This window comes from Nerophis lumbriciformis, linkage group LG05 (assembly GCF_033978685.3).
Source record: "Nerophis lumbriciformis linkage group LG05, RoL_Nlum_v2.1, whole genome shotgun sequence".
Classification (NCBI taxonomy): domain Eukaryota; kingdom Metazoa; phylum Chordata; class Actinopteri; order Syngnathiformes; family Syngnathidae; genus Nerophis; species Nerophis lumbriciformis.
In genome coordinates, this window is record NC_084552.2 from 27973949 (window position 1) to 27993497 (window position 19549).

Genomic DNA, 19549 nt, shown 5'->3' on the forward strand with positions numbered 1-19549 from the left:
ACGGGGGAAGAGGTCGCCCCGGCTATTTATATCTTGCTAATGCAGAGGTCGTATACCTTCCATGTCAACAGAAGCAACATCCGCCTCCATGCACCGCAACAACACGGCAAAATCCATTTTTTTCCGCCTCCATTTCTTGGAATGTCTTATTGGTTTATGTTTGGCTATCGAAACAGACATCGTGGATTTTTATTTAGCAGGATTATGCAAGCAAAACTTCCCTGAAATTTGCCTTTTCAATGAACTATACACTTAACATGAACAGTGTTTTTAGCACCGATGCAAACACAACACAAGAGGCTCTGGGTGATCTGGGGTCCCCATGGCATAAACCCAATAGTTAAACTTCAAAAAACGGTCATTAGTATAATACACAAAGCATGCTACTATGAACCTGCCAATCCATTATATATAAGTTCTAATTTGTTCAAATGTTCAGATATTGTGTTTTTAAAAACAATGGAAATTATGTTTCAAGTAAAGAACAACAGCCTTCCGGCTTGTATTCTTAGGTTATTTAAATTCAAAGGAGAAAACTATCATTTACGGGGGATATTGATTTTTGAAATAGGTAAAGTAAGAACGAATATAAAATACAAATGTTTTTCAGTTTGAGGAGTTAAATGGTGGAACAAGCTCAGTGATGAGTTGAAGATATGTACTTATTTGTTAAGGTTTAAGAAAGCCTTGAAAGTTGAAATAATGGAAAATTATAAAATATAGTAACAATTACTTTCATCCCATTAATTTTTTTAACGTTGATATTCAAGGCAATCTAATTTTCAGTGCATGTATAGAATAGGCTAATATAAGCCTTGGCTTCAGCCTATTCCTTTTTCGGTCATTCTTTTTATTTTATTTTTTTGTGTAAAAGTGTATGATTGTTAATATGATTAATTTGTGTTGTTAAATTGATCACACAAAATGGTTGATTATGATTATATGACCGAAATAAACTCATTTCAATCATTCATACCATGGCAACAACATCTGAAGCATGTGTAGCAGCAAAATAATCCACTACTTCTGTAAAATCAGCGATTGGCTTATTGCAACAACGAAAAGAAAAGGGATCGGTCCCAATGTGTCATCCCGCCAGCACACACTTATCCATCTGTTGCTTTAACGTTAGGTATCGGGTGACCTCATTTGCCCACCCGCCCCTTCCGCTGACCCGGTTGTTTATTAATCAGACTTTTGCCCAGTGGTCCCGCTTGACTGGTGTCACATGGAGTCAGCGACCACCCAGTGATAAGAGGCTTAGCAAAACGTGCGACAGTTTACAACCAGTGATACAGCAGGCTTGACAGATGCAACACAATAACGCGGCATTATTTTTTCTTTTTCTTTTTTTTTTACTCATGAAAAATCTTAAAATAATCATCACTTCCTGCTGCGCTCTACGGTCAAAAGCCACTGCATTGACATTAACCCCGAGACGAAGCGCCCATTAAGTAAACAAAGGTATTAAAGGCAGCATTGGGGATGAACAAATAGGTAAATACATCCTTCTAACATCTGGGCAAACGAAATCACATGTTGCGTCGCGGGATTACCATATGGTGCACCATTGCTTTCACTTTTGGAATTCTAATGCTTTGCCGGTGTGGATCGGAATCTGCCTTTAAAGTACAAACCCCGTTTCCAAATGAGTTGGGAAATTGTGTTAGATGTAAATATAAACGGAATGCAATGATTTGCAAATCATGTTCAACCCATATTCAGTTGAATATGCTACAAAGACAACATATTTGATGTTCAAACTCATAAATATTTTTTTTGCAAATAATCATTAACTTTAGAATTTGATGCCAGCAACACTTGACAAAGAAGTTTGGAAAGGTGGCAATAAATACTGATAAAGTTGAGGAATGCTCATCAAACACTTATTTGGAACATCCCACAGGTGAACAGTCAAATTGGGAACAGGTGGGTGCCATGATTGGGTATAAAAGTAGATTCCATGAAATGCTCAGTCATTCACAAACAAGGATGGGGCAAGGGTCACCACTTTGTCAACAAATGCGTGAGCAAATTGTTGAACAGTTTAAGAAAAACCTTTCTCAACCAGCTATTGCAAGGAATTTAGGGATTTCACCATCTACGGTCCGTAATATCATCAAAGGGTTCAGAGAATCTGGAGAAATCACTGCACGTAAACAGCTAAGCCCGTGACCTTTGATCCCTCAGGCTGTACTGCATCAACAAGCGACATCAGTGTGTAAAGGATATCACCACATGGGCTCAGGAACACTTCAGAAACCCACTGTCAGTGACTACAGTTGGTTGCTACATCTGTAAGTGCAAGTTAAAACTCTCCTATGCAAGGCGAATACCGTTTATTAACAACACCCAGAAACGCCGTCGGCTTCGCTGGGCCTGAGCTCATATAAGATGGACTGATACAAAGTGGAAAAGTGTTCTGTGGTCTGACGAGTCCACATTTCAAATTGTTTTTGGAAACTGTGGACGTCGTGTCCTCCGGACCAAAGAGGAAAAGAACTATCCGGCGCAAAGTTGAAAAGCCAGTATGTGTGATGGTATGGGGGTGTATTAGTGCCCAAGACATGGGTAACTTACACATCTGTGAAGACACCATTAATGCTGCAAGGTACATACAGCTTTTGGAGCAACATATGTTGCCATCCAAGCAATGTTACCATGGACGCCCCTGCTTATTTCAGCAAGACAATGCCAAGCCACGTGTTACATCAACGTGGCTTCATAGTAAAAGAGTGCGGGTACTAGATTGGCCTGCCTGTAGTCCAGACCTGTCTCCCATTGGAAATGTGTGGCGCATTATGAAGCCTAAAATACCACAACGGAGACCCCCGGACTGTAGAACAACTTAAGCTGTACATCAAGCAAGAATGGGAAAGAATTCCACCTGAAAAGCAAAAAAAAAAAAAAGGTCTCCTCAGTTCCCAAACGTTTAGTGAGTGTTGTTAAAAGGAAAGGCCATGTAACACAGTGGTGAACATGCCCTTTCCCAACTATGTTGGCACGTGTTGCAGCCATGAAATTCTAAGTTAATTATTATTTGCAAAAAAAAAAAAAAAAGTTTATGAGTTTGAACATCAAATATGTTGTCTTTGTAGTATATTCAACTGAATATGGGTTGAAAGGGATTTGCAAATCATTGTATTCCATTTATATTTACATCTAACACAATTTCCCAACTCATATGGAAACAGGGTTTGTATCTTATTGGTACAGTTGTCACACCGCAGTCACTTGCCGTTCCTTATGTGTCATCAGTCTGACGTCATCCCTGATCCCTGATTGTTTCCACCTGTTCCCCATAACCCCCATGTGTCTTCCCTCCCTTTGTTCTGTGCCAGAATGTCTCGTTGTCTCGTGCATTTCCAGCTTGATTCCCAAGCCTTGTCTCGTCTTGTCCTGAGTTATCCAGATCCTAAATTTCTAAGTTGGTATTTTGAGTTTTTCTTTTCGCCTCTTAAGCAGAGTGAATTTTTGTTTGTCAAGTTTTCAAGTTGAAGTGGTGAGTTCAGTTTACTTTTACAGTCTCTTCTTTTCCTCATTTTTGAGTGACCTTTTGTTAATTATTTTTCTAGACCCAAAACAGTGTAGAAGCTTTATAGCTAGGGATGTGTTAGGGATGTGTAAATGCGTTAAAATGTAATATCGGAAATTATCGGTATCGTTTTTTTTATTATCGGTATCGTTTTTTTTTGTTTTTGTTTTTGTTTTGTTTTTTGTTTGTTTTTTATTAAATCAACATAAAAAACACAAGATACACTTACAATTAGTGCACCAACCCAAAAAAAACTCCCTCCCCCATTTACACTCATTCACACAAAAGGGTTGTTTCTTTCTGTTATTAATATTCTGGTTCCTACATTATATATCAATATATATCAATACAGTCTGCAAGGGATACAGTCCGTAAGCACACATGATTGTGTGTGCTGCTGGTCCACTAATAGTACTAACCTTTAACAGTTAATTTGACTAATTTTCATAAATTACTAGTTTCTATGAAACTGTTTTTATGTTGTTTTACTTTCTTTTTTATTCAAGAAAATGTTTTTAATTTATTCATCTTATTTTATTATTATTTTTAAAAAGTACCTTATCTTCACCATACCTGGTTGTCCAAATTAGGCATAATAATGTGTTAATTCCACGACTACATATATCGGTTGATATCGGTATCGGTTGATATCGGTAATTAAAGAGTTGGACAATATCGGAATATCGGATATCGGTAAAAAGCCATTATCGGACATCCCTATTTATAGCCCATTGTTTTTCCCTTTTTTTTCCCCCCCTCGGGCAGCACGGTGGAAGAGGGGTTTGTGCGTCTGCCTCACAATACGAAGGTCCTGAGTAGTCGTGAGTTCAATTCCGGCCTCGGGATCTTTCTGTGTGGAGTTTGCATGTTCTCCCCGTGACTGCGTGGGTTCCCTCCGGGTACTCCGGCTTCCTCCCACCTCCAAAGACATGCACCTGGGGATAGGTTGATTGGCAACACTAAATTGGCCCTAGTGTGTGAATGTGAGTGTGAATGTTGTCTGTCTATCTGTGTTGGCCCTGCGATGAGGTGGCGACTTGTCCAGGGTGTACCCCGCCTTCCGCCCGATTGTAGCTGAGATAGGCTCCAGCGCCCACCGCGACCCCAAAGGTAATAAGCGGTAGAAAATGGATGGATGGATGGATGGATGTTTTTCCCTCCTTTTGGAGCGTCTTTTGTTGTTTAAATATTATAGTTATATTCCTCGCTAGTGTAGTTAGAGATTGATATTTTTGTTTCCTCCTTTCGGAGTGATTTTCGGTTTGTTCACTTTTTGTGAAACCTTTTCGCCTAGTTGTTAAAAATTATAGCTGTTGTTTTATTGCCCTGACTCAAGAGGTCAAAAGTGAACATTTCAAAATAAAAGCCTGCCGGATTGTTCTCCACCTCTGCATCTGAGTCCTATTTTTGATCAAGTCCTGACAACAGTGGCTTGTAATAAGGAGTTGTCGTGGCAACCTTGCACTTATGATCGGTGGACCAGCCAGGACACCTCTCGTGTTTTGTTGCGAGCGCTAATGTGACCTTTTTTAGACTTGAATCTTGTATTTGCTCTCATTACATACTCCAGATAAGCCTCGATTTATAGTTAACTGATGGGTCTCCCTTTTGGCGCCTAGTGTGTAGTCTACAAAACCAAAAAACCACCTGCTTCATTATGCAAAACCAACTTTTCTCACATATGTGTATTTGTGATCTACATACATTTGAAATCAAACTGTGGAGGCATTGCGGAGATACTTACAAAACAATATCTTGCCTTCCTTCCAACTTCTGCCAAACGAGCTGTTTGGAATGTGCACAATTGATGACATCACAAGTGGAGACAACCATCCATTTATCGTATTAGACTTCGACTTAGAATTAGACAAACTTTAATGATCCACAAGGGAAATTGTTCCACACAGTAGCTCAGTTACAAAGGATGGAAAGTGTAAGGATGGAAAGGATAATGCAGGTATAAAGTAGACAAAAAATGTACCGTAGTAGCAATATAAAACATATGTAATATTTACATATTATATATACAGTATATAATATATACTGATATACTATATTATTTTATTATATTATATTTGTATATAATATAATATAATAATAATGATATAATAATAATAATATATTATATAATAGTATTGTGCGAGTCCGCCATTGTAGTCCGCGGCGTAGTCTATAAGCTTCTTCTTTTTCTCTATCTTCTTGCTGTGGGGCAGACTGGCTCGTACATGCACATGCATTCTTCGCTGTTGCCATATCTAATATAAAGTAGCGTAAAGTTGTAACGTACAGCTGTCAGTAGGCTCATCATGGAAGCGCTAAAAACTACAACAAAGTGACGCTGTCAAAGTGGAGGCACGTAAATAAGACGGAGCATCCTGAAGAAACGGTCATAAAGCGGCTGTAAAACATAATCTATGCAACATTTTGACCAAAGAACCACCCTTACATGTTAAGTAGACCACAAAGAAGTGTTTTAAATGTGGAAAAAATACATTATATGACCGTTTTAAGTAGCCCAAGGCCAATAAGTGCTGTGGCTGTAGCAACCTTCCAGCTTATTTGATTTTCTTTTTTATTCCCCGCCTTGGATTTAAAGTAGTGTTCAGAGTCCATTAGCTTTAACAACTTCTATATGCACTTTAAAATGTTGCTTCTCAGCTGTTGGTATAAAAGTTATGTGTTGCACTTGTTGTGCTGTTGTTCCCATGAATGAACTTATTAGCGCTATTAATGCTAGCTAAGCAGTGTGCTCTTTGCCACTATCACAACATTGGTTCTGTGACTGCTGGTGCAATATACTTGGTAATAAATGAACATGTGGTCAAAGTGAACTACAGTACATCTTCCTTTTCACATGTTTATGCACTGAAAGTCATTATAAAAGTTAAAGATTTGTTGTCATATCTGTGTTTTCAACTGCCTCTCTCCAATTATTACCTGCTTCCATTTAATGCCTTTAATTTTGGATGAAATATCCTTAATTTGGCTATGGTACATTATTGTCATTATTATTATTATTATTATTATTATTATTATTATTAGAGATGTCCGATAAATGCGTTAAAATGTAATATCGGAAATTATCGGTATCGTTTTTTTATTATCGGTATCGGGTTTGTTTGTTTTTTTTTGTTTTTTTAAATCAACATAAAAAACACAAGATACACTTACAATTAGTGCACCAACCCAAAAAACCTTCCTCCCCCATTTACACTCATTCACACTCATTCACACAAAAGGGTTGTTTCTTTCTGTTATTAATATTCTGGTTCCTACATTATATATCAATATATATCAATACAGTCTGCAAGGGATACAGTCCGTAAGCACACATGATTGTGCGTGCTGCTGGTCCACTAATAGTACTAACCTTTAACAGTTAATTTTACTAATTTTCATTAATTACTAGTTTCAATGTACCTGTTTTTATATTGTTTTACTTTCTTTTTTATTCAAGAAAATGTTTTTAATTTATTTATATTATTTTATTTTATACATTTTTTTTTAAAGTACCTTATCTTCACCATACCTGGTTGTCCAAATTAGGCATAATAATGTGTTAATTCCACGACTTTATATATATCGGTTGATATCGGTATCGGTTGATATCGGTATCGGTAATTAAAGAGTTGGACAATACCGGAATATCGGATATCGACAAAAAGCCATTATCGGACATCCCTAATTATTATTATTATTATTATTATTATTATTATTATTATTATTATTATTATTATTACTATTATTATTATTATTATTATTATTATTATTATTATTATTATTATTAACTAAGGCTTTCAAATGACACATTTTTATCAGAGTAATCACAGGCTTGAATAATCACATTTAAAAATTTTCATTTTTAGTCTATATTATTCAATCAATCAATCAGAATTCATTTATATAGTCCTTAATCACAAGTGTCTCAAAGGGCTTCACAAACTCATGATATCTCCTGATATAAATCCACATCAGTTAGTCAAATTAATTTTGCATGAGCAAAGAGACTGAAGAAAGAAGGGAATATATATGCACCTAACATGTTTAATAAACACCTTGAAAAATGTATAATCATATTAATATTGACGATGGATTAGGCTACAATAACATGTTAATACAGCACTATTGTTTACATGAGATATGTTGCACTGATCTTAATAAAGAAATCCAAACACAAATGTCGCTAAAAGCAAGCCCCGTTTTTATATTTTCATGTTCGGCCTTGACGCTGAGCCATTTTGTTATGTGACAATTGACCGCCCAGTTTTATTGTTCAGGCGCAGCAATTCACTTTAATACCGTAATGCATGACATAATACCATGGAAGGCCATTTTAATCAAGTGTTGAGTTCAAGGGCAATGACCCGTTGTCCCTACAAGGCAATACTTGACAACTGGAAAGTGTATCCAGGGCACCTTGAGACTCTCGATTCATTTACAGTGCATCTATGCTTCCTTTGGTGTCGTTAACTTCATCGTCTGCCTATCTATGTCAAAATTCACGCTCGCGTTGAACTGCCAATTAAAAGGTGGGAAAAAGACATGTACACGTCCCTGAAGTGTCAGGACTTGATGACTGTGGTTCTATTATAAGTGGCTTGATTAACCCTGGTTACTACTAAAACACATTGAAAAGCTACACTGCAGCGTCTAAAGTTGTTGTTTAATCCCCTACCCGGCATCCTTCGCAGTTCAAGGTCACTTATAGCTACTCTGGCCACACCTCCTTCCTTCCTCCCGTGGCAATCAAACAAATACAAAGTAAAAGTATAGCTCTCACAGGCATTCAATTATCATAGACCAGGTTTCATGACACGACTTGGTCCACATTTCATTTCTCCCTGGAATTTCTTGCCAACGTTATTAAAGCAGACATGACAGACTGCCACTACAGTTCTGATTATTACCGTATTTTTCGGACTATAAGTCGCAGTTTTTTTCATAGTTTGGCCGGGGGTGCGACTTTTACTCAGGAGCGACTTATGTGTGAAATTATTAACACATTACCGTAAAATATCAAATAATATTATTTAGCTCATTCACGTAAGAGACTAGACGTATAAGATTTCATGGGATTTAGCGATTAGGAGTGACAGATTGTTTGGTAAACGTATAGCATGTTCTATATGTTATAGTTATTTGAATGACTCTTACCATAATATGTTACGTTAACATACCAGGCACGTTCTCAGTTGGTTATTTATGCCTCATATAACGTACACTTATTCAGCCTGTTGTTCACTATTCTTTATTTATTTTAAATTGCCTTTCAAATGTCTATTCTTGGTGTTGGGTTTTATCAAATAAATTTCCCCCAAAAATGCGACTTATACTCCAGTGCGACTTATATATGTTTTTTTCCTTCTTTATTATGCATTTTCGGCACGTGCGACGTATACTCCTGTGCGGCTTATATATGTTTTTTTCCTTCTTTATTATGCATTTTCGGCAGGTGCGACTTATACTCCAGTGCGACTTATATATGGTTTTTTCCTTCTTTATTATGCATTTTCGGCAGGTGCGACTTATACTCCTGTGCGACTTATATATGTTTTTTTCCTGCTTTATTATGCATTTTCGGCAGGTGCGACTTATACTCCAGTGCGACTTATACATGTTTTTTTCCTTCTTTATTATGCATTTTCGGCAGGTGCGACTTATATGTTTTTTTCCTTCTTTATTATGCATTTTCGGCAAGTGCGACTTATACTCCTGTGCGACTTATATATGTTTTTTTCCTTCTTTATTATGCATTTTCGGCAGGTGCTACTTATACTCCAGTGCGACTTATATATGTTTTTTTCCTTCTTTATTATGCATTTTCGGCAGGTGCGACTTACACTCCTGTGCGACTTATATGTTTTTTTTCCTTCTTTATTATGCATTTTTGGCAGGTGCGACTTATACTCCGGTACGACTTATACTCCGAAAAATACGGTATGCTTAGGTTGTTTCTTTTAGCTGACCATGACTACACTTTACAATACACTTTTCTCAACAACACAGTGGAATCTTCGCCTATTTTGGGGGGAGACGCTCATTTGTTGGTATTATAACGCAGATGACAGGCTACCCTTACACCTTGTAGGATGTAGCAGACAAGGATAGAGTTCAGGTACACATTTAATTTCCCTCTCATGTTAACAACATGAAAGTTTGTAGGCTGGAGGTGGATCTACATTTCTTGAAATGTCTTGCCTACATTATTGAAGCTGCAGACACGGCAGACTCCCCCTACAGTTGTGGATATTGTGTTTGGACTGCATGTTGTTATTCACCAGACGAGGCTTTACCCAGCGACTTTCACCACATTTAATTTCCCTCCCTGTGTCCCAAAGAAGACCTAATCCGTCCGGATGATCGCCACAATTGGTGTCCAATTCCACTGCGGGAAAGCCTGCTGAGCAAGCTAATGTTTGGTGGCCAAGTTGTTCGGTGTTAAGTGGCTTCACCTCATCAGTTTTGATAGCTTTGGAAATGGCTTCTGAGACTGTTCTAAGGATTTGTTTCGTAGGCTGGGACACAATTTGTCGATTTTAACTCAGAATTACACATTTGATCAAAAAGAACAGGGGTGTCAAACCCATTTTAGCTCAGGGGCCGCATGGAGGAAAATCTGTGCACAGGCGGGCCGAACTATTAAAAACATGTCTCTAAAACTAAAAAATAAAGACAGCTTCAGATTGTTTTCTTTGTCTTACTTTGGCCAAAAATAGAACAAACACATTCTGTAAATATTACAATAAAAATATAGAAAAAAATAAAGTTTAGATTAGGGATGTCCGATAATGACTTTTTGCCGATATCCGATATTCCGATATTGTCCAACTCTTTAATTACCGATACCGATATCAACCGATATATACAGTCGTGGAATTAACACATTATTATGCCTAATTTGGACAACCAGGTATGGTGAAGATAAGGTACTTAAAAAAAAAAATTATAAAATAAAATAAGATAAATAAATTAAAAACATTTTCTTGAATAAAAAAGAAAGTAAAACAATATAAAAACAGTTACATTGAAACTAGTAATTAATGAAAATTAGTTAAAGGTTAGTACTATTATTGGACCAGCAGCAACAATCATGTGTGCTTACGGACTGTATCCCTTGCAGACTGTATTGATATATATTGATATATAATGTAGGAACCAGAATATTAACAACAGAAAGAAACAACCCTTTTGTGTGAATGAGTGCGAATGGGGGCGGGAGGTTTTTTGGGTTGGTGCACTAATTATAAGTGTATCTTGTGTTTTTTATGTTGATTAAATAAAAATAAAATAAAATTTAAAAAAAAGATACCGATAATTTCCGATATTACATTTTAACGCATTTATCGGACATCTCTAGTTTAGATCGATGAAGGAAAGAAGAAAGTGAATGAATGTTTGCAACTGAATAAATGTACATATGTATAAAAATGTGTTTTCTTTTTGTATTATATTTTTTAATGAATTAAGTAATGTTTATGAAAACCTTTTTCCAAAACACAATATAGAATGTGAAATAGATACAGGATAATGCATACATTTATCATTTGTTTTCAAAACGCTTACAAAAAAGTGGGACCCCAAAAATTTGCTGTGGGACCCCATTCTTATGATTTGATGGGGGTCCCTGGGACCTAATTTTGAAAATTCCTAGCGCCATCACTGATGGAGTATTGGTGCGTGCAAAACAGCAGCAGGTGGCTGTGGCCCGCGGGCCGGTTCTAATACTAATCAGGTATCATCCCAGGAGCCATGGATAATTCATCCAGCCCATATGCCTTGACTTTGACACCCCTGTGCTAGAAAGTTTGTTTTTGGAATGCCAAGCTGAATGATTGTGATGTGGAACCTCGTCATAGTTGGAATCCACACTGGAGATGTTAGAGAAACAAACTCACCTTGGGCTGCACCTCCACCTCCACCACTTGGTTCTTGTTCATGCAGCCCTTGACGAAGCCCTCCATCTTGCTGTTGAACTTCATGAAGATGACGTAGGCGGCGTATCCCGAGAGCAGAGTGATACTTTCCCAGATGGAGATGAAGTTATCCAGGAAGAAGACGATGAGCAGGATGAGGTCCATGATGTAGAAGGAGACGTCGCGGAAGAGCGGCCACCACGTCAAGTTGAGAATCTCCTTGGAGAAGATGGCGCACATGCCGATGACGAAGAGGATGTTGAAGACGGCCGAGCCCACGATTGTGCCGATGCCCACGTTGCTGTGCGAGATGAAGACGCCGATAATAGAGGTGAAGAGCTCTGGGGCGGAGCCACCCGCCGCCATGAAGGTGGCGCCGGCCACGTCGTCCGAGATGGTCAGCTTCTCTGTGATGACTGTGAGCGCCGGGACGAAGAACTCGTCGCACACGATGGCTAAGGCGATGAACATGTAGATCATGCCGAACATGTGGAGGATGACGGCACCTTGGCGCCTCTCCTCCAGGGTAAATAGGTCCGGCGGGTACTCCCCTTGGCTTCCGTTGCTCGATTTGGATGCGGTCGACCTATTGCCTGACGTGTCGCCCTCATTCTGCTGCTGGCTGGAGAGCAGAGTCCTCCGGGGCACCAATTGGCGGGGATTCTCCAGGGGGACGGGGGTTTCACCCGCGGAGGTCCACGTCAAGGCACAGACGGAGACGGCACTTACGGCCAGCAGGCTCACCACGAACCCGAAGATGCGCACGGGCCTCAGCTTCCTCCGCAGGCACCGGTGACTCCGCTGCTTGCAGGAAGCTGCCGACGCCGCCGCTGCTGTGTGGAAGCACGGCGGACCCATGTCGGCTCCCGTTCTGTTTGGAGCGTTCCTCGCTCGCCCAGGCTTTGGTAGGACGGGGGAAGGGGGGTAGCGGGCGGGGCAGCTTTTACCGGTGACGGTGCGTCATGGTGGCTTCAAAAAGACTGGTGGTGCTTTCCTGGATCTGGTTTGCCAAATGTTGTCTTCATATTAGCCTCTGCTGGGGAAGAATGACCACGTGGTTAGAACTGTGTCGTGAAGTTTGGCGAGCAATTCATAGCGTTATTGCTACCTTTTAGCTCATTTGTCATATCACTATCTACTTTGAATTTAGATGTATTCCCCACTGGATTATGTCATGCATGACTACTTTCCTGCATATTTGTTGAAAACCGTTGCTGTCTTTCCTGACTTTTTCTTTTTCTGTGCGTCGCTGTCCTAAAAATATTCTATTTACAAACCCCGTTTCCATATGAGTTGGGAAATTGTGTTAGATGTAAATATAAACAGAATACAATGATTTGCAAATCATTTTCAACCCATATTCAGTTGAATATGCTACTAAGACAACATATTTGATGTTGATTGATTGATTGATTGAATTATTTATTTCAAACCTGCACAGTACAACAACACACACTTTTTTTTTTTAAACATTTTGGCAGGGACATTTATGCAAGGCTTGAAAAGGGGTTGGATGAAGCAGATGCTTATAATATCCCAACCCCTCTCACTCATTCCACATTTAACATAAACATTATGTTCAAATAATCATTAACTTTAGAATTTGATGCCAGCAACACGTGACAAAGAAGTTGGGAAAGGTGGCAATAAATACTGATAAAGTTGAGGAATGCTCATCAAACACTTATTTGGAACATCCCACAGGTGAACAGGCAAATTGGGAACAGGTGGGTGCCATGATTGGGTATAAAAGTAGATTCCATGAAATGCTCCGTCATTCACAAACAAGAATGGGGCGAGGGTCACCACTTTGTCAACAAATGCGTGAGCAAATTATTGAACAGTTTAAGAAAAACCTTTCTCAACCAGCTATTGCAAGGAATTTAGGGATTTCACCATCTACGGTCCGTAATATCATCAAAGGGTTCAGAGAATCTGGAGAAATCACTGCACGTACGCAGCTAAACCCGTGACCTTCGATCCCTCAGGCTGTACTGCATCAACAAGCGACATCAGTGTGTAAAGGATATCACCACATGGGCTCAGGAACACTTCAGAAACCCACTGTCAGTAACTACAGTTGGTCGCTACATCTGTAAGTGCAAGTTAAAACTCTCCTATGCAAGGCGAAAACCGTTTATCAACAACACCCAGAAACGCCGTCGGCTTCGCTGGGCTTGAGCTCATCTAAGATGGACTGATACAAAGTGGAAAAGTGTTCTGTGGTCTGACGAGTCCACATTTCAAATTGTTTTTGGAAACTGTGGACGTCGTCCTCCGGACCAAAAAAGGAAAAGAAACATCCGGATTGTTATAGGCGCAAAGTTGAAAAGCCAGCATCTGTGATGGTATGGGGGTGTATTAGTGCCCAAGACATGGGTGACTTACACATCTGTGAAGGCGCCATTAATGCTGAAAGGTACATACAGGTTTTGGAGCAACATATGTTGCCATCCAAGCAACGTTACCATGGACGCCCCTGCTTATTTCAGCAAGACAATGCCAAGCCACGTGTTACATCAACGTGGCTTCATGGTAAGTGTGCGGGTACTAGACTGGCCTGCCTGTAGTCCAGACCTGTCTCCCATTGAAAATGTGTGGCGCATTATGAAGCCTAAAATACCACAATGGAGACCCCCGGACTGTTGAACAACTTAAGCTGTACATCAAGCAAGAATGGGAAATAATTCCACCTGAGAAGCTTAAAAAATGTCTCCTCAGTTCCCAAACATTTACTGAGTGTTGTTAAAAGGAAAGGCCATGCAACACAGTGGTGAACATGCCCTTTCCCAACTACTTTGGCACGTGTTGCAGCCATGAAATTCTAAGTTAATTATTATTTGCAAAAAAAAAATAAAGTTTATGAGTTTGAACATCAAATATCTTGTCTTTGTACTGCATTCAATTGAATATGGGTTGAAAAGGATTTGCAAATCATTGTATTCCGTTTATATTTACATCTAACACAATTTCCCAACTCATATGGAAACGGGGTTTTTACTATATAACACAATTAGCACATTATAGCAATGTTGCTAATGTGCAAATAGAGCATCATTCTAGGGACACAATAGCTTGTCACTGTACCTTTAAGTCCCTAGAGCAGGGGTAGGGAACCTATGGCTCTCGAGCCAGATGTGGCTCTATTGATGACTGCATCTGGCTCTCAGATAAATCTTAGCTGAAATTACTTAACACGATAAGTAATGAATAATTCTGCTCGTAATCACAGTGTTAAAAATAACGTTCACAATATAAAACATTGTCATCCCTTTTCTAGAAGTCGCATTAATGGTAAGAAGTATTTTATTTATTATTGCTTAAAATCAGAATAACAATGTTATTAAAAAGAATAAGAGACTTATTATAATCAAAAAATGTTGGTCTTAATTAAAAATGCATGCATTTAGTTGTATTCAGTGTCAAACAATATTATATGGCTCTCACGGAAATGCATTTTAAAATGTTTGGCTTTCATGGCTCTCTCAGCCAAAAAGGTTCCCGACCCCCACCCTAGAGGATACGTGCACTACCTCTAAAATTTAATAACGTCGACTTTTACCACTGCTTGGACTGTATTAATATGCACTATCTCGTTCAGGGATCTCAATCCGGCCCACGAGATGAGATTGCTAAGTGTAAAATTGAGCTTTCATTTTCAAATTAAAGAATCTGCTGTTCTAAAAGTGTCCACTGGATGTCACAATAGCAATTCTGTTAGGCAAGCAAATAGTTTATATTGGGGCGAGCAAGTATACCAAGCAAGAGGTACGCGGTAAAGCGGGGCTGTAAAAAAATTGGTAACCTCACTTAAAATGCTGCATGGGACACTGCACATTGATATAGTTTTGTGAAAATGATTTTCTTCTGTGCAAATTTAAAAGTCAACACTGGAAATGACAAATGGGGTAGTTGATACATAGAAGCGTTTTTATTTACGCTTCACTTTGTTCAATGAATGAATGATGGGCTGTGACTTAGAGTTTGATTGGTTTGTAGACACACTGAGATTAAGTCTAAATTCATTGTGTTCTTCATGGTGCTTTTGTAGCTGCACCAATTTTTTTCCTCAGAATTTTTTACTCACTTGAAGTGTTTTGTCAAGAGGATTATTTGTGATATGTACATTTTCAGAATGTCCTTGTTCTATTTTGGGCCAAAGTAAAACAAGGAAAACAATCTGAATTTGTCGTAGTTGTGTTTTTAAGTTATTATGCCATGATTTTACCCGTCCGGCCCTCGTAGGAATACATTTTCCTCCATGCGGCCCCTGATCTAAAATGAGTTTGACACTCCTGATCTAGTTATTCTTACTTTTTCACTATTTTTCTGCAAATGCACATTCTTTATTTACATATTTGTTGACACAATACACACAAAGGAGATGTTTCTGGTTTTGATATTAGACTACAACACGCAGTGAATCATTTTAGGGATACAACGGCTTTTACTGCACCCCTTGAGTCCGTAGTGGGTACACTAGTATAGATTATACCAAACAGGGACATAGATTGACTTCCTACTCTACATTTATCCCTGACTGTGCAAAGGCATGCATGACAAGACAGATGGTAAATTTTGCTTATTCAATGGCTTTAGTAGACCCCTAAGCTGCAGTCACATCAATAAACACAAGCAGCGCAGGCCCGACAAAAACATGCAAATCAACAAATAAGAAATTAGAAACAATGCTGATATTTACTGTTCATTCTACACCATTGCCATGCATGTTAACATTGTTTTTATTTTTTGGAAACATCTGCCGTTTTCCTTGCCTTGCTTGAACAAATAAAGTCTTAAATAGACAGAAAGGGGTCACGTGCTAAAACAAAAAAAAAGATTTGGGCTTTGTCGGAGTGTCTATAGCAGGGGTGTCAAACGTGCGGCCTGCGGGATGAGTTTGCTAAGTATAAAAATGAGCCTAAAATTTTGAATGAAAGAAACTGCTGTTCTAAATGTGTCCACTTGATGTCGCAATAGCAATTCTTTGTATCTTTGTAGATTATGCTTCATATGTAAAACAAAATTATACCACATAATGTTAGTGCACCAGTCGAGGAAAATTATCAAACTACATAAATAACATCCTGTAATTTTATGTTTATTTTATTTTTTTATTTTAATAGATTGAAAATTAACACCAATGAGTTGACTGATGAACATTATCACGTCATTTAAGCAGAAAGTATGAATAACGACAAATAAAGATAGAATACTATTAACCGCAACATGAAAGTGTAAAAAAACCCAACAACATTATGATTTGTACAAACCCCATTTCCATATGAGTTGGGAAATTGTGTTAGATGTAAATATAAACAGAATACAATGATTTGCAAATAATTTTCAACCCATATTCAGTTGAATATGCTACAAAGACAACATATTTGATGTTCAAACTGATAAACTTTTTTTTTTTTTTGCAAATAATCATTATCTTTAGAATTTGATGCCAGCAACACGTGACGAAGAAGTTGGGAAAGGTGGCAATAAATACTGATAAAGTTGAGGAATGCTCATCAAACACTTATTTGGAACATCCCACAAGTGTGCAGGCTAATTGGGAACAGGTGGGTGCCATGATTGGGTATAAAAACAGCTTCCCAGAAAATGCTCAGTCTTTCACAAGAAAAGATGGGTCGAGGCACACCCCTTTGTCCACAACTGCGTGAGCAAACAGTTAAACAGTTTAAGAACATCGTTTCTCAAAGTGCAATTGCAAGAAATTTAGGGATTTCAACATCTACGGTCCATAATATCATCAAAAGGTTCAGAGAATCTGGAGAAACCACTCCACGTAAACCGGAAACCAACATTGAATGACCGTGACCTTCGATCCCTCAGACGGCATTGTATCAAAAACCGACATCAATCTCTAAAGGATATCACCACATGGGCTCAGGAACACTTCAGAAAACCACTGTCACTAAATACAGTTGGTCGCTACATTAGTAAGTGCAAGTTAAAAGCTCTGCTATGCAAAGCAAAAGCCATTTATAAACAACATCCAGAAACGCCGCCGGCTTCTCTGGGCCCGAGATCATCTAAGATGGACTCATGCAAAGTGGAAAAGTGTTCTGTGGTCTGACGAGTCCACATTTCAAATTGTTTTTGGAAATATTCGACATCGTGTCATCCGGACCAAAGGGGAAGCGATCCATCCAGACTGTTATTGACGCAAAGTTGAAAAGCCTGCATCTGTGATGGTATGGGGGTGCATTAGTGCCCAAGGCATGGGTAACTTACACATCTATGAAGGCACCATTAATGCTGAAAGGTACATACAGTTTTTGGAACAACATATGCTGCCATCTAAGCGCCGTCTTTTTCATAGACGCCCCTGCTTATTTCAGCAAGACAATGCCAAGCCACATTCAGCACATGTTACAACAGCGTGGCTTCGTAAAAAAAAGAGTGCAGGTACTTTCCTGGCCTGCCTGCAGTCCAGACCTGTCTCCCAGCGAAAATGTGTGGCGCATTATGAAGCGTAAAATACGACAGCGGAGACCTCGGACTGTTGAACGACTGAAGCTCTACATAAAACAAGAATGGGAAATAATTCCACTTTCAGAGCTTCAACAATTAGTTTCCTCAGTTTATTGAGTGTTGTTAAAAGAAAAGGGGATGTAACACAGTGGTGAACATGCCCTTTCCCAACTACTTTGGCACGTGTTGCAGCCATGAAATTCTAAGTTATTATTTGCAAAAAAAAAAAAAAAAAGTTTGAGTTTGAACATCAAATATCTTGTCTTTGTAGTGCATTCAATTGAATATGGGTTGAAAAGGATTTGCAAATCATTGTATTCCGTTTATATTTACATCTAACACAATTTCTCAACTCATATGGAAATGGGGTTTGTACATTTTCAGAACGTGCTTGTTCTATTTTTAAACAAAGAAAACAATCTGAAGTTGTCTTTATTTTTAAGTTATCGTGCCGTGATTTTACCACTGGGGAGTAGATTTTTCTCCATGTGGCCCCATATCTAAAATGAGTTTGACACCCCTGAACTACATTAAAAGTATTTGGACTAAATATGCATGCACATTGACATTAATTACCTGATCCTGGCGTACCTCAAGACAGAAGTATTGTGACTACATACTGGATGTGTCCCAAAATTTGTGTCTATACGGCTCTTTAAAAGTACACTTTGACATTATTATGTATTTCTAAACCAAAACTACTGGGGTACAACCCTCATGATCACTTTCTGGAGGTGTCCCAATATTTGTGTCCATGCAGTCTGTCTCCAAGTGTGCACTCTGATGTGAATTATGTAATCCCGGTCCTTTTCTGACAACAACATCAAGACAAAACCCTTTAGTTCACTGAATGTTTTTGTCCATATACAGTTAGTGTGCAAGGACACTGACATGATTTGTGTCACCAGTATCTAGTATTTCACCAATGAGTTGACTGATGAACATTCTCACATAATTTAAGCAGAAATTATAAATAAGGACAAATAAAGATAGAATACTATTATCCGCAACATGTAAGGGAAAAAAAACAACAACAACATTATGATTTGTACATTTTCAGAATGTGCTTGTTCTATTTTTAAACGAAGAAAACAATCTGAAGTTGTCTTTATTTTTAAGTTATTGTGTCGTGGTTTTACCAGTCCGGCCCACTTGGGAGTAGATTTTTCTCCCCATCTAAAATGAGTTTGACACAACTCCGGTCTATAGCTGCCAGTGCATCATATTAAGTGTACAATGGTGACACATCTGAAGTTGTCGTAGTTGTATTTTTAAGTTATTATGCCATGATTTTACCCGTCCGGCCCATGTGGGAATAGATTTTCCTCCATAGCAATTATTTGTATCTCTGCAGATTATGCTATATATTAAAAAAAAAACAAAAAAAAAAAAAAACACTTGATTAGGAAAATGAGCAAACTACATAAATAATAGGGATGTCCAATAATGGCTTTTTGCCGATATCCGATATTCCGATATTGTCCAACTCTTTAATTACCGATACCGATATCAACCGATACCGATATATACAGTCGTGGAATTAACACATTATAATGCCTAATTTGGACAACAAAAAAAATTAATAAAATAAAATAAGATAAATAAATTAAAAACA

At 38.4% G+C, this 19549-nt stretch overlaps 1 protein-coding gene across 9 annotated transcripts in view; it reads right to left on the reverse strand.

Moving 5' to 3' along the window:
- Positions 1–19549, reverse strand: part of LOC133606716 (sodium/potassium/calcium exchanger 2-like) — a 118932-nt gene that overhangs the window by 97783 nt on the left and 1600 nt on the right. For 4 of the 9 annotated variants that reach the window (XM_061960978.1, XM_061960977.1, XM_061960974.1 and 1 more), the window contains exon 2: positions 11431–12484. In XM_061960978.1, coding sequence (XP_061816962.1) covers positions 11431–12306 — 876 coding nt within the window. In that variant the 5' untranslated portion in view covers positions 12307–12484. Of the gene's footprint in view, positions 1–11429; positions 12485–19549 lie in introns of all 9 variants that reach the window. The other 5 variants (XM_072913181.1, XM_072913180.1, XM_072913177.1 and 2 more) reach the window with 2 other exon arrangements.